Source organism: Crassostrea angulata, chromosome 6 (genome assembly GCF_025612915.1).
Source record: "Crassostrea angulata isolate pt1a10 chromosome 6, ASM2561291v2, whole genome shotgun sequence".
NCBI classification, from domain to species: Eukaryota; Metazoa; Mollusca; class Bivalvia; order Ostreida; family Ostreidae; genus Magallana; species Magallana angulata.
The window spans coordinates 47,551,508-47,566,749 of record NC_069116.1 but is presented as its reverse complement, the minus strand read 5'-3'; the positions used below and the strand labels follow the sequence as shown (position 1 = coordinate 47,566,749).

General features: G+C 33.2%; 1 protein-coding gene across 3 annotated transcripts; it reads right to left on the bottom strand.

The window, feature by feature from the left end:
* Positions 1 to 8,523: 8,523 nt before the first annotated feature.
* On the bottom strand, positions 8,524 to 14,443 carry LOC128189450 (uncharacterized). Of its 3 annotated transcripts, none has more exons than XM_052861062.1 (7): positions 13,596 to 13,835; positions 10,901 to 11,166; positions 10,382 to 10,624; positions 10,102 to 10,155; positions 9,611 to 9,670; positions 9,206 to 9,256; positions 8,525 to 8,992 (listed from the first exon to the last, which is right to left on the bottom strand). In XM_052861062.1, the coding sequence occupies exons 1-7, from the start codon at positions 13,625 to 13,627 to the stop codon at positions 8,856 to 8,858; spliced, it is 843 nt and encodes a 280-aa protein (XP_052717022.1). In that variant the 5' UTR covers positions 13,628 to 13,835; the 3' UTR covers positions 8,525 to 8,855. The 3 variants fall into 3 exon arrangements, with proteins under 3 accessions (XP_052717025.1, XP_052717022.1, XP_052717024.1); XM_052861064.1 differs by lacking the exon at positions 13,596 to 13,835 and adding an exon at positions 14,370 to 14,443 and having other exon boundaries at positions 8,527 to 8,992; XM_052861065.1 differs by lacking the exon at positions 9,611 to 9,670 and having other exon boundaries at positions 8,524 to 8,992; positions 13,596 to 13,836.
* Positions 14,444 to 15,242: the final 799 nt, after the last annotated feature.

Below are 15,242 nucleotides of genomic sequence, written 5' to 3'. Positions count from 1 at the left end.
TAAATCATATCCCAAGAGATTCCTTCAGAGGACGCCCAAATATTTGGTTGCTTAAAGAAGGGAAAAGTTGCTTTTTCCCTTTTGACCTTTGGGTTGACCCTGCAAAGGGGAACAACTTTTGCAAAGTGTGGATTGGACTGTTTACCCCATGCTTTCAAAACAGATCGATTAACACAACCGTATAAACATTTACTCGGAACTCTACACTATAGGTTACTTACCTTGTTAGATTACAGTCAAAAGATATGAATTTTTATTTTGAGGAAAATTTATATGCGCTGTGTAAATTTGTACACGAGATCATGATTATAAAAACAATGTACTAATAACCCCAATGTGAAATTAACAAGAAAATCCAGAATGTATGCCTATTTATAGACATTGTTTATATGTTGCCATAGCAGGTATAAGGTGGTCTCGTAGAACTTGCATTTTCGTACCGGTTGTATCGCCCTAAAATTCAAATTTTTATTTACAGTTTGAGTAGAATAGGACGAGTTAATCGATTTTTTTTTAAATATATAAATCTGTTTATTAATGGCCTGACAATCAATAAGTTTTTGAACGTAAATACACGTTATCAATCGTTCAATCGATAAAAAAAATTACAGAGAAAATGGTTCAATATGAATCATCATGTTATTATTTTCTGCAGAAATTTATAATTATAAACAAGTTTAATACGATAAATAAAAAATGTATGTATTTCTAGGATCTTGATGAAGTGATTCGGGAATTCTTCCTGCAACAAGAACAAAACTCTAATCCTGATAATAGAGCAGACAATGAAGAAACAATTTTCCCCGAACTGATAGAATCTGAAGAAGAGTTCATTAGCAGACTTGCGTCAAATTTTTCGCAAGATCATGAAGATGAGTTACAAGAATGTGCCGGGTTTAGTGAAGATTCTGATTTGAATGGTGTTAGAGATAAAAATTTCAAGTGGTTGTTCTTGTCATTTTAATTGTTTTGACAAAATTCAATATGAAGAAATTAAAGATCCTATACTTACTATGCGAGCACTTACTAGAGACGAAAAAGACATGTACATTATGGGAAAGCTAAAATGTAGAAATACTGGTGACAAAAAAACGCCAGCGATACATATATACTTTTGCTGATAGAGAGGTCTGTAAAGTAGCTTTCCTTATCATACATGATCTTAGCGAAAAGCAGCTAAACATTTTTTGAAACATCTGAAAATGAATGGACCAATTCCTAAGAACCATGGCAACAAAGGAAGAAAGCCAAAGCATACCCTTTCATTTCTTGACATCAAAAGAGTGGTGAGTTTCATCATACGCTATAGTGAGGAATACGGGTTTCCCCTTCCAGCAGTGCCCCATGGAAATGCAGCTGTCGAAAATCCAGTCCGTCTGCCAGCATCCTCAACTAAAATTGATACTTATACTAGATATCAATGTGTTTGTGAGTAGAGCAATGAAAGGTATAACATTTAAAAAAAACATTTTAAAATTTGCGTGAGTGGCAAAGGTTTGTAGAACTATCAACGTTTAAGAGCATATGGCTACAATGTGTTCCTCGCATCAAAATTGCCTCTCCACGAACTGATGTTTGTCCAAAATGCGAATCTCTAAGATGTAATGTGATAGGCGCTGTCTCAGAGGAGGAAAAACTAACTGCACTGGATGATTATACGTATTTTATATTAATCTATAACATTTAAACTTATAAGCTATGTTATGTTGAAAGTTGCGAAACTTAATATGGTAAAACCGTCGGTATTTACATTACTTACTCAATGCAACAGCAGCGGCATGGACAAATACACATGATGCAATCCAAAAGACAAGCCCTTCATGCACCCACCAAAGCGGGCAGCACATTTCTCAAACATACTTGAGCAGCTACATGAACCTTCGGATGAGACGTTGACGTGAGTTAGATAACGTCAGACAGAACTAGCCAATGAGGAAAGTCCATTCAATATTCCTTTAACTTTTTAAGTGCTTACTTCAGCGCCGTATTTTAGACAAATCTATGAAGACGATGTATCAGAAATGTTTGTGGAAATTTAACGAATGCGTTGACAAAGAATACATCCGTTCATTTGTCAAGATAATCTCTTATTTCGGTGTCGTGGCTTAAAGCTGACATTAATTCATAAAAGCATTCGGTCGCCATATTAGTTTTGATCATTCCTCAACTGCCACTGGGGTGTATTTACATCTACCATGTATAATTTCCTCTTTTTCTTACGGAAAAATATAGTCAATTCATAGCTCTACAGAAACAGCCAAACTGAAATTTACACGCCCCATTTATCGATTGGTCGAAATCTACAGCGGCTGAAAGTGACAGGACTGAAATTGACACGCCCTGTTTATCGAATGGTCTGAATCTACAGCGACCAAAGTAAAATCACGGACTGCACGAAATAATCATGATGATGCCAGACTCAAAGTCTCACAAGAGACGATTTGGCTGTTTCTTTTAGCCAACGTACTTATTTACATTAACAGTAATTTAGCGAATTTTACGAACTTTTCATAATCAATTTATTAATTAGTTAAAGAAAGATGATAATATAAACAATAAAATGCTTTCTTTGATGATTCATGCGGGTTATGAAGGTAGCGATCATTGCTGGAAAAATTAACATAACCCGCGTTAGCAGGTTATGTATTTTTCCTGCAATGTCGCTACCTTCATATCCCGAATGAATCGCCAAAGAAAGCATTTTATTGTTTAAATATATACCGGTCGAGAAAGTTACGGTCCGTTGCTTTCCGATCGAGGCATTCAGGTTGCATGGACTTCTAAATGCATGAACTACACATTGTAGTAAAATGTTTGTAAAAAAAGAATAAAGGAAACTACAATCAATAAAACATGATAGATAAATTAATTCTTTGAAAGAATTTTCAAGGTATCCGGATTATTCTGCACAAATAGGACTGTCTAAATTCACATGCAAATCGAACACGTGTGTCGTTCATACAGAGTGCTTAGGTCTGCTTCTTTTTTTTAAGAACCCCGCGGCACTACATCCAACACAGTAGATAAATGATAATAAATCCAACGTAACATCATTTCCATCGGGTTTTTTTTTTTACAAAAGAAACGCTCAGTTTCTAGAATCCATGCGGTCATTGTCATTGCTCGATCAGTGTGCCATGACAGTGGATTGCGCATGTGCGATGATTTCACATACACAGGAAAACGTTCTGCAATTATCGAAGATTTTTGAAAGATGTGTGCCTGGATTTCAGTCTGTCTTGTTTTGTCGTTCATTGGATATTCACTACCAGTGCAGTGGTTGTATTATTTTTGTTCAAAACGCTTTTCTACAAGTTTTATCGTCCAATGTAACTTGTTCGGGTGAATGAAATACCTGAATGCGGTGAAGCATGAATAGTGCTCTCGGCCTTATATAGGGGGTGTGTAGCGATGAGCAGAACAGTAGAAAACGACAACTAATATGGCGGTAGAAGGAGATAAAAGGTAAATAATGCCTATTTATGTCAGCTTTAACCTGTGATTCTGAACAATCTGGTAAATGATGTTATCCAATTGCAATACTGCTAAAATCGTACCAACGATTGTAAAGTAAAAACACTGCTCTGGTACGTTCTCATTTAGCTCTGTAGTGCAGACTTTCTTGGTTGGGTAACCTGATACAGAATCTTAAAGGGAACTAACTGGATCGTGCATGTCCGAGTACTTCAGCCAGTCTGACACCAGACTACTAATTATCAACAAGGCAGAGAATACCTGACTTGTTGTGTACCACCATACCTTCCGCGGCTTCTTCTCTTCCTTATCGTTTTGACCTTCAGGCTGCTTAGAATGCTGTTTTGAAGTTGAGGTCAACCCTGGGTGATACAATGTATTTGCATTCACTGAAGGCTTGCATTTTATAAAACATCTGTTTAAATATGTTTTAAATGCACATTTAATTTAGTTTTTTTTACAAGACATCCCTGTTTTATGCAGAAACAAGGTTACTATTTAGAGTTTTTGGACATTCAGGAATTATCTTGAAATTTTAAAAATACAGTTGTTACTTATAATTTTCATATATTTTTTTAAATGTTATCAAATTGATTGTAGTGTATAAAACATTGGATGAATAGAATCTCATATGATTTGTAGTATAATATGATTTATATCCAACTTGTGTGTTTTATCCCCTCAATAAGGCTCAAGAAAAAAACACTTTATTTGTTGGATGAAAATCATATCCAGCTACAAATCATGAGATCCTATATATTGCAGTTCTTTACATCTTATGCCGGGCATTTATTTTTCATCATTGTTAATACAAAGAGGATGGAATTCAAAGTTTTTTTCACTTCTCTATATCAATTGTCATAGCGGGGCCCTTCCTGACTGGTCAGTTTTCTAGTTTAACTACAAATTTCATTTAAGATTATATACAAAATTACCCGCCAAAAATGATAATGAAGGTGTGGTGTGTAAATGTAGTCAAATAGCCTCACTTTCTACATTTTATGGCAGATGATTTAGATTATGATGAATGATTTCAATAGCTACCTTAAATTATACTTATATAAACTGGGTGAGATCAATTAACACAAAACCTATAAGGTTCAAAATTTTCAAAGCCAATAAATATGCATAATCATAAATCACTTAGTTCTCCTCTTTCATCATGACATCACATATTGTGTTTCAAATATAACGCTAATGTATTATATGTATTATATGTCTCTGTTTTGTTTTGAGATTTGCAACACATTTCATATTCAAATATCTTGTAAACTATGAAAGACATAATAGTATTCAAAATCGTATTTCTGCATTTCGTTCAAAGTAAAAACCCAAGATAACATGTTTCCACTGTATATACATTCCTAAAACTAAGCATAAAGTAGACCATATAATCTTAACATGTTCACCCTTAAAAATCATTTTTTTTTTCATTTTACACAAAAGGCAACTATGACAGCACACAGTATTGTTCAACAATTTGTAATTAAATTCACATTTATCCTATTCGTTGGTCAAATATATCTTTTACTTTGTTTTTGTATCTGTCATTCCAATATTTTTTCCACAAAAAACAGTCTTGTAAACAATGCCTGGTGACAGGGATACTTGATTGTTTTTACAACAGATTTTAATAGAAACATTTACTTTTCTTATTCAATACAATGTAATCTATTCATAAAAAGAAAATCGCAAGTGAATAATTTTTGTATATATTGACAACATTTCATATCATATCTTAGTGATTTCATATATTTCCAATATAATAATAACAATTTAATATTTACACATCCAGTTAGCTTTTTGCTTTAGAGTGGATGACAATTCTTGAAGTGTTTTGAATCGGTCATCAGCATTAAAAATACCCTTTACATACATGCCGCTTGGAGTCCAGTTTTTATGACAAATTGTTTTACTATCAAATTGAAACAAATTATTATTCCAAATTGGTTATATAGCGTTTATATCAGATAATTTAGTCATGCCAATGTTGTTGTTTTTTTTACAATCGGTGAAACTACAGAATACTTCATCATAAAAAATGGGAGTTTGGAAATCATTATAAAATTAGAGCTATTAGTCTCCGATACGTTTAATACATAAATAATATCATATCTCCATTTAAAACTCTTAAATAAATATAACTCTTTTATTGATTTTGATTGTTTTGTCCATCAAGATTACACAACATGCAGCTGCTAAGGCCTTAAACTTCGATTCAATATCAATTACTCCTACACCGCCATCTTCTTGTCTTCCAGTCACAGTATCTCTTTTTTTCTATCTCTTCCAAATGAAATCAAATATGCTACTTTTTTGCGTTTGTTTGAGGTCGATTTTACCAGAGTCTCCGTTGTTTCTTTTCCGTATTTGTTTGCGATTTTTTCGTAAGTAAGCCAAGTATACGTTTTTTCCTGGCCAGCGTTCCGATTTTGTATTGCGGGTACCGTCACTGTCGAGGCAAGAGCCCCCCTCTCTGTTGTAAGTTGCATCGACAAATGCTTAAAGGTTAAATCTTATCTCGAAAAACTGGTACTTGACAAACTTGATTTTCAATATTTCCTCCATAACGGAAACCTTTGTGGACACCCACTGGTCATTGGATTTGACCTTCCTACCCAGGCGAAGGGTGGCAAGCGCATCATCGCGTTTTGCAATCGCGTTAGCAGAATCTAAATTGCGAACTGCTTTGAAATACTGAAACACGTGTTCTGTCGATTTATGTTTTACTCCAAAAAATTTTAGTTCACATAGTTCACATCTTGGGCACCGCAAAACGTCGTAAGATGTTTCTGTGGTTGATAATGAGGGCGTGCCTTATTTCCTGGAGAATGGACAGATGTCTTGCACAACTTAAAACAAGCATCATTTGCACACGCAGACCGATTATGATCGGTTTTCCAACAGTTTGTGCATATCAAATTGATATTTTGTTTTGTTTGCCATAGTGAAACAGTTTGCACTGAATACCGCCGCAGTAACTAATTCTGGGAAGATGCTTTCCTGTAAAAAGTGTTTCTACGTACATAAACCTAATCCCGTTCAGGAAGCTGGTGATGCATGTATGCTTTGAAACGGGGTGGCGGATTTTTTCGAATAGAATTGTGCTTGTTAATTTAACGTCTAGTTTGATAAATAATTCATGTCACTTTAATTCAATCAGCCACGGAAAGGGGAAGACGACATATCCGTAATTTGAGGGTTTTCTGAGATGCTGATGTAGCGCTAAAAGTTTAAGGGTATGCCATAGAACTGGTGAGACACATTATTGATATCAATACCCTGTGAGAATAGCTGAAGCCTACTCTTTTGACTTTTCAGATAAATTCATCATATATTTCTGTCCAGTTGAACACACAAAAAATCGTTACCGATTACCTGTTTGATCAAAATCAGTGATCTGTTTATCAATAGAGCCGCGGAGATCATTGCTCTTTTACCAAAAACGGCTTGGATTTTTATCAACTGTAGCTGAGTCGAAGTCCGCCATCTCCAGGTAAATTAATCCACAGGTAAACGAGTGAACAGAAATCACAGAAGAAATCAAAACATATATTACAAAGAACCAAACTTATTTACACAAAAGATAAGGTCCCAAAACGTGAGGTGATGTATGCACACAACAGTGTAAAGATCCAAAATGCAACACTTCAACAAACAAACTTTGATTCTGGGAAAAATCGTCAAAAAAATACAGAGCATCACGTCCACCTGCGTCTTTGTAACGTCACCTTTTGGTTTTGTTTTTGTTTTTGTAATTTTTTACGCAATTACAATTGTATGTCACTTTATTGGGGGTTTTTTCATATTCATCCACTTTCACTTTGTTTCTCTTTTATTCTTTATGGTTTGCTTAATTCTATGTTTAAACATTCTCTTCTTATTCGTGTAAATTCTCACTTCTATATCTGTTACAAACGTGAATTCAATCACGCAAACAATTAAGCTCTTTTTTTAATCATATGTTGATGTATGCTACACTAAAAGAATTCACAATCAAAGCGAAATAAGCTATCAATAGCTATGTATAATATATATATATACCACTGGTATAAAAGGAGAAGAAGGTTGGCAACTTGGGTTGGAACAGATTGGAATACTGGTGGAGGGGGGGGGGGGGGAGGTCCCGTCCCCAAGTACCTGTGTACGTAACGAGAGAATTTATTGGGAACTTACTTAGATTACACATAGAAGTAAAACGTTGACAACTGTTGAATGAATAGAATAAGGCCATTTGTTTCTTGAATTTGCAATTTTAGTTTTGATGGATGGAACTCTTTCACTTGCAAAGCACAAACTCTAGTAAGAGAGCGGGTCAGAAGTAACAAAGAACGCGGGTTGACTTATAAACGAAAGTGTATGATGAGTTTAACATGCATCGCGGGGAGATACCTTGGATCGGACCCATCTGGTTACTGTGAAAATTAAATAAATAAAATTTATAACCGAAAAATCGACAGGTGTCCCAGTCTACCTTTAGAACCACAATTTCTATTTACAGTCTAAAACAAATATAACAAGTATTTTGAGAGTATTGCATAAGCAATACACGTCCCCTACCGGATTGTAGAAAATTGTGAAAACAATGCACTAGTTATGCAGAATATTATTCCTTACCGTCCTAACAGACCAACCCGATAACGAACCCAATTGTAATTATACAAAAAACCCTGTCAATTAAATTTACAACACAATGCTTGACACTATTTTACAGAACTTATTTGTTTGTTAGAAAAAATAAAAGGAATGGTCCAAGTAATGCACGATATTATTATTACCGACTACATACTTTCCTCCTTTATTCAATACACACCGAACCCGATCATTAAAAAATTGGAATATAAAAAATCAATTTTCTCGAAAATATGTCAACAAGACGTTAAAAAAGTGTAAATTTGATCTGTAGTTTGACATTTTGAAGCTGTTCAGCAAATTTCATATTATTCCTCCAACGCATAGAGGAACAAAAGTGTGGAAAACTGAAGTGGGACAGACAGACGGACGGACGGACAGACAGATAGACAGACAGACGGACAGACTGACGGACGCTGAGGAAAGCTATTGTCCCCTCCGGTGAAAACCGGTAGGGACTAATAAGGCATTTACAAAACAAAAATATGACTAATGAATGAATCACAGGCAATCCTAAATGAAAAACATTAAAAAATATTCATTATATCTTTTATTATAATCTGATTCAAAATTCAAAAATTACAACAGACGAAAATCTAAAAATATGATAAGTATAAAACAATTATACTGGTATGTAATTATACAAAAGATATGTTCAATTCCAGCAGTATAACGATGAAGAATTTAAATAAAAATATGTAAGCAAAAAAATGTGTTAATAATTATTGCAGTGAATAAATGGAAATGTTCTATGCATCGGTGGCGTTGCTGTCATCCATGCTAACCTCCAACGTTACGCATTGCCCTTTGAGATCTGCTATGTCAAATGAGCTGCTAGGCGCCACGGTGTGAGTATCTGTATTCAGATGTTTCGGTCGAGTAGTTTCTGAGAATGAGTTATCGTTTCTTACTACGATAATTCAAAATGCACTTAGGACAAACGCAATTTGTAATCATACTCTTGCTTTCAAGAGAGTAATTTATTTAAAAGTAATATTGAAATCTTTTATCATAATGATGATTTTGAATTAAGCTTTATGGCTATGAAGCCTGAACCTCGTGTCTGTGCAGCTAAAGCAATATTTAAGTCTAAATTTACCTGCATAAGCACGTTGATTATCATCCAAGGATTCTGTTGGCTCCCTTCTCACTGTTTAGAAAGAAAAATTTCATTTAATTTTATATACAAATAATATTTAAAGCTTCTGTAATAAAGACGTTGACATTTTTGTTATTTTGTAATTCTCTCGTTTTACACTTTTAAATGATATCTTCGAAGCAAATATAATATATGTGTAGAGTGGTAAAGTTGTTGGTAATTATTCTTTCCATACATCTATATTTATGATTTTTAATCTATATAATCTATGATCACAATGAAAAAAAAACCCGTTCTTGAACGAAGTTATTTTCTTGGTATACTAGTACTAATATTTTTTTTATTTATCCAATCTGCCTTTTTCTCTCTCTTTCTCTCCCTTTTCAGAAGAGTTATGATACCTACGTTTATCTGAACTAACGCTGTGATAGCCGCAATCGTGTTGATGCTGCTTCACATTTGACCCTGAAGAAATTATTATAATTTTAGAAAATATTTTTTAAAAATTTTCTTTTAAATCATACATACATTTATTTCAAACAAACAAAAGCATTTGCTAATTCGCTTGAATGATTGGGATTTAAATATTTAAACATTATTTTCATGTGTTTGGTTTACTATATGGGCACAGTTAAAGGGGTCGTCAATACAAAGAGAATCATTCGATACAACACTGTACCACAAAAAACTGCAATTGTGTCAAATGTACTGTGACAGCAAGCAAGCTTAGGAAGCACATGTTGTTTGTGGTTATTTACAAAGAAATAGGAAAAACTAGAAAGATTACAAATTGGTTGTCAATCTTGATTCCGAAACGTAACAAACATTTTTCCGTCTATGAAAAAAAAAAAATGAAAGTAAAAAAAATATTGATAACTTTTTCTTTATCAACTCACTTCCTTTTTTCCCACCCCTCAGTTCCACATGCATGTCTTCACATTCGATACCATCTGTTTATTACAAGAGGAAAAGAGATATTTAGTGGATATACTCATTGTATGTTTAAATGCAAAGTAAAGTGAAACAATAGAAATTCGTTCATATAATTACCCTAACAGTATTACTAAAAATATAAACATACTATTTTTATTATCATATGTCTGAGTGCATGTTGAATGATAGTTCTGAAATGAAATGTTTTATTCTGATCTTGATATTTTCAAAAAATGTGCTTACAATCGCATGGGCATTTGTTCTTCATGTTGCTTTCCTGAAACTGGTTTTTTGCTCTCTGTAACTCTTCAACAAGACCCTGACATTCTCGTAGAATTCTCTCTTTACACTTCTTAAAAGGTCTTCCATCTCCATTCTTGTAATTTAGATCATCAAGGTGGTCGTTGTATTGACGTATGCGTTTTCTTGTCTTTGACATGACCATTTTAATACATGTGTTGTCTTGGGAAGCATTGTCAAAGTCCTCTGTAAAAGACAATTATTTTAATCTTGCTTTTATAAACAAAATGACATTTTTATTATATATGTAATTTAGTGTTTATGCGTATGTGGTATTGATGTGTATTGTATTCTGTTTCGTTTTGTAATGTCTAATAGAAATACAGTTGTTCTATGATACGTTTAAGCAGTTAATTAAAAAAATATTAAAATGTTTTCCTTAGAATGTATACGCTATGTATTAAAAAGTGTTTTCTTTGATACAGTTGTTTAATTTCCAAATCCAAATTCTACTGATTTTACCTTTTGAAGAGGTATCGCAGCAAACCTTTGAGATCTGGGATGGAGAAATTTCATCCTTAGAATAGTGTTCTATCAAACGACCACATTCCTTATTTAGCTCACATGCTTCTTTAAGTATCGATTTTTCACAGTCTTTACAAGGCACATCATTATATATGTGTCCTAACTGTGCGTCTTTAATTTTATTATTAAATTCACGTACTCTAAATCTACAGTTGAAAATGCTTTTTCCGGTGTCTTCAGCTAGTTCAACGCCTGACATAAATCTAAAAAACAAATACCAAATTTACAACTATTTAAAAAAAAACAGCACAAAAATTACGCCTGTCATTTTCTTATTATCGTTCTTATTTTAAGATTAGTAACCTGAATGACAAAATGAAGCAGTTGAAATCTTAATTATTTATTTATGTTTCAGCACTTCCGATAGAAAATTTATTGTTCCTTGGCTACTTTTACCTAGCACTGTGTATCTAGCAAGAGAAGACAACAAGGCTGAACGATGTCCCAAAAATATACAAGATTAGATAGTAATGTCAATTAAAAAAAACCATGAGGATAAGTAATAAAAAAAGAAAGATGCCAACAACCTAAACAACAAGAAAGTAGACGAGGTTTGAACATTTTTTTACCTTGTAGACACAATGGACATGACCAAAGTGACAAAAACAAATATAAAGAAAAGACAAGAATTAGCCAGGAGTGCCTTTTCATTTCTTAACAACGTATGAAAAGCAACTCAATACAGCACAAAGACCAAGCTGAGAATATTCGACGCAAATGTCAGCTTAACTATGGTGAACCACCGAGAAAGCTGAGAAGAAGCTTGATGCATTCCATCAGAAATGTCTTCAGAGAATTTTGAAGATACACTGGCCACACAGGATATCAAATCAGCAACTAAATGAAAGTACAACAACGATCAAGCTTTCGCGAACAATCAAAAGAAGACGTTTGAAATGGGAAATCCATGTTCTCCGAATAGGCAACAGTTCGAACTTAACATTAGAACTGAACTTCGTCCACTTGGGTTCCCTATGGAAAGAGAATGCGAAGAAGACCAAGGCTACCAGCTGGAGATGCACACTGGAGAAAGTGAGAAAAAAAAACTTGGGGGGGGGGGGGGGGGGGGGTTACTGTTAGAGAGAGGTGTAGGTTGTTGCAAGCGAGTGTCGTTAGTGGCGTCTTTTGTTACACGGTCTCATGCGTCCTCCGGGACAGGAAAGGATAAGTAAGTAAATAAATAAGTAAGTAAGTTAAAAAAGCAAGTAAGCAAGTTAATAAGGAAGTAAGCAAGACCACTATCTTTAAAGGGGCTAATTAAGAAAATATGCCACCTTTAATTTTAATTTTGACCTTTGGAATGTCTCTACTAAAACACAATCCAATTAACATGTTCATGTATACAAAAAGTTGATTTTACTATTCCGTAGTCATACAATCTATGTTTAAGAGGACCTGGACGTTCCAGTCTAACTTTATTTGTCAATGAATGTTTTGGGGTCTTTTAAACACTTCAACATTAAGATGTTTTTATATATACATTATTTTTTAGGCCACTTTCTTACCTTGAAATTGAGATATGGATAACCCCCCTTTTCTGGCATAATGATTTTTTTTTTGGCAATTTCAATTTTCTGAAATAATGATTTAGAAATAAACCTTTTTACATAACAGTATCATAATTTTACAAAAATATTGATAAAATCACCCATTTAAATGTTGATTTTTTCCCTTTTGAACAGAAAGTGACAGAACATAAAAAAACCTCAATGGAGTTTTCTATACAAAAAAAACCCCACAAAAACATCATATATCAACCTATGCTTTATATAATTTCATTGCTTTATAAAATTTCATTGCTACTTCTTTGGCATTCAACGGAGTTTTTACAATAGAAATGACACCCCTACCCTTATTTCTGGAATTAAGTCTTTTGGTGACAAAGATATATTTTTAAATTTAAAAATAGAAATCTGGTGATGTCAGCCTAAAGGTTAAAAGGAAAACAAAATGCAATACATGTATTCCACTTTTTTATGTTACCAAACACTGGGGCGTACGGTGATGAATAATTGTCTTCCAGATAAAAGTGAATTTCTTGTCTATGTCATTTTAATTTTAAAAAGTCAAAATGAAATGATTGTAAATTCTGTAACAGTTACGTCACACAAAAATCATTTCCAAAAACAAAAAATAAAAATAAAACTGACATGTCTTGTAACATAGTACTAAAAACACTATTGTAATGATTAGGGTATGTAAGTAAGAAAGTACGATACTATCGTATTGTAAATTTTGTTTTACACATCCACCCAGTAAATCCATCTCTGTGAATGGTAAATATTTTCAAAGTAAGTATATTTTTTTGGATGGTGTTAAAATTTATCATCATACATGTATTTGAAACTAACACAAGGAAATTTAAATACTTCAACAATTTCAAGTACAGTTTTAGTCAAATTGATTGAAATGGTATCTGTGATTATGTCATAAATGGAAACAGATGCATGGAAATGAGTAACTGCCTCTTGGAATACCAGTAAGCATTTATGACGGTTTTAAGAATTTGTCCGATATTTTTTTTCAACTGAAAAACAACCTATTATACCTGAGACCTTGATAAGGTGTAGTATTCTTAAAAACATACTAAAGGGACTTGTGTAGAAAAAAGCGTCGTTGAAAAAGTGGGTACCTCGGAGAAAAAGGAACAAGGGAGGACGCCATCTTGGATACCGCCTCGCCTTATCAGCTAGTTTATCATTTAAATTGTTAAACTACATGTGTGACCGATTTGTATTCCTTTATAAATGATTCTTCTTTGAGTTATCACATCCGGTATACTTCTTTTTTAAATGAACATTAACAAACCCGCTGATTTCTTGCGTAAATATTTGAAAACTGACAACTCCCTGGCTTCCATACAAAGCAAAAGTACGGCACATGAGATCCCTGTCATGCGATTGGTTATTGGAAAAGACAATGATTTTTCGATTTCGGATGTATACCCCCCCCCCCCCCCAAAAAAAAAAACAATTAATTCTTTTGGTATAGACTTCAAAAGAATTAAACTGAAGAAGTGATCTTAAATCAGAATCATTTATAAAGGAAGGTGAATTGGCGCAAGTGTCCTGTTTAACATTTTAAAGGATAAATTGGTGATGAAGAGAGACGGCATCTAAGATGGCGCGCTCTCTTGTTATTCTTTCAAAGTACCCATTTTTAAACGATTTTTTTTCTACACAAGGTTCTGCTAACAAAATATAATGCAGAATTGCCCATAAACGTTTATCGATACCATTTTATTATTTGAATAAGACCTCATTTCGTGCCACCGGAAACAGTAAAATACATCAATCACAACATCTTAAGTTCGTTTATTACAGGCAAAATACAAACTAAAGTTTCATAGAAGTGCAAATAAATGTATACTTATATACGTTTGCAGATAAATACAAGTTGTACTTACTTTTTAAACGTCTTATTAACGCCTACTGTTGACTTGGTGTGTTAGAAAAAGATCGATAACTCATCTATGTTTATAGGGTATGACAAATCAATTGGCGGATCATATCAGTCAATTCAACATTGGTGAACAATTTTAAATTTGTTCAATAAACGTGTCATCTAATACATGACTGTTTTAGGCTTTCTCTGTTTTCCTAAGAATTTCGCTTAGCAGATACTTTTAACAAGAAATTAATTTCTTTCATGATTCATTTGTTTTCATTTTTATTTCCCTATTCCGGGTACATAAGCGTTCATAGTAACATTCGTGCTTAATAGTGCAGTGTTTTGCAGCTGGTTGTACGCATCGAACTTGCGAAAGCAGAGGTACAGATTCCCAAATAATGTTAGGGAAAGGAAGAGATAGATAGATAAAAATTAAACCAATGAATACTGAAACGTTCTGATTACAATCAATTAAAAATGGGAAATAAAAATGTAAAATTCTAGAACAATGAAATTTTTAATAGAAATTATGATAAGATAATTTGATTAGAAAAGATATACCAGAGCAATGCTTATTTATATGAATGAAGTCTTTACAGAAGCTGAGAAAAAGCACCATTTATTGAAATAAAATACATGTAATTTAAAAATGGAAAAAACAGAATTACTTTCAATATACAATATCTTGCATTTGACTCTTGTTACAAACAAAACACTTTAATGCACAACCACAAATACACACACAGACACACACCCATATATATATATATATATATATATATATATATATATATATATATATATATATATATATATATATATATATATTAAATAAGAAAACACGAAAAACGTTCAATATAGCTTAAGCGCTTTCATTTTAAAATCTTCA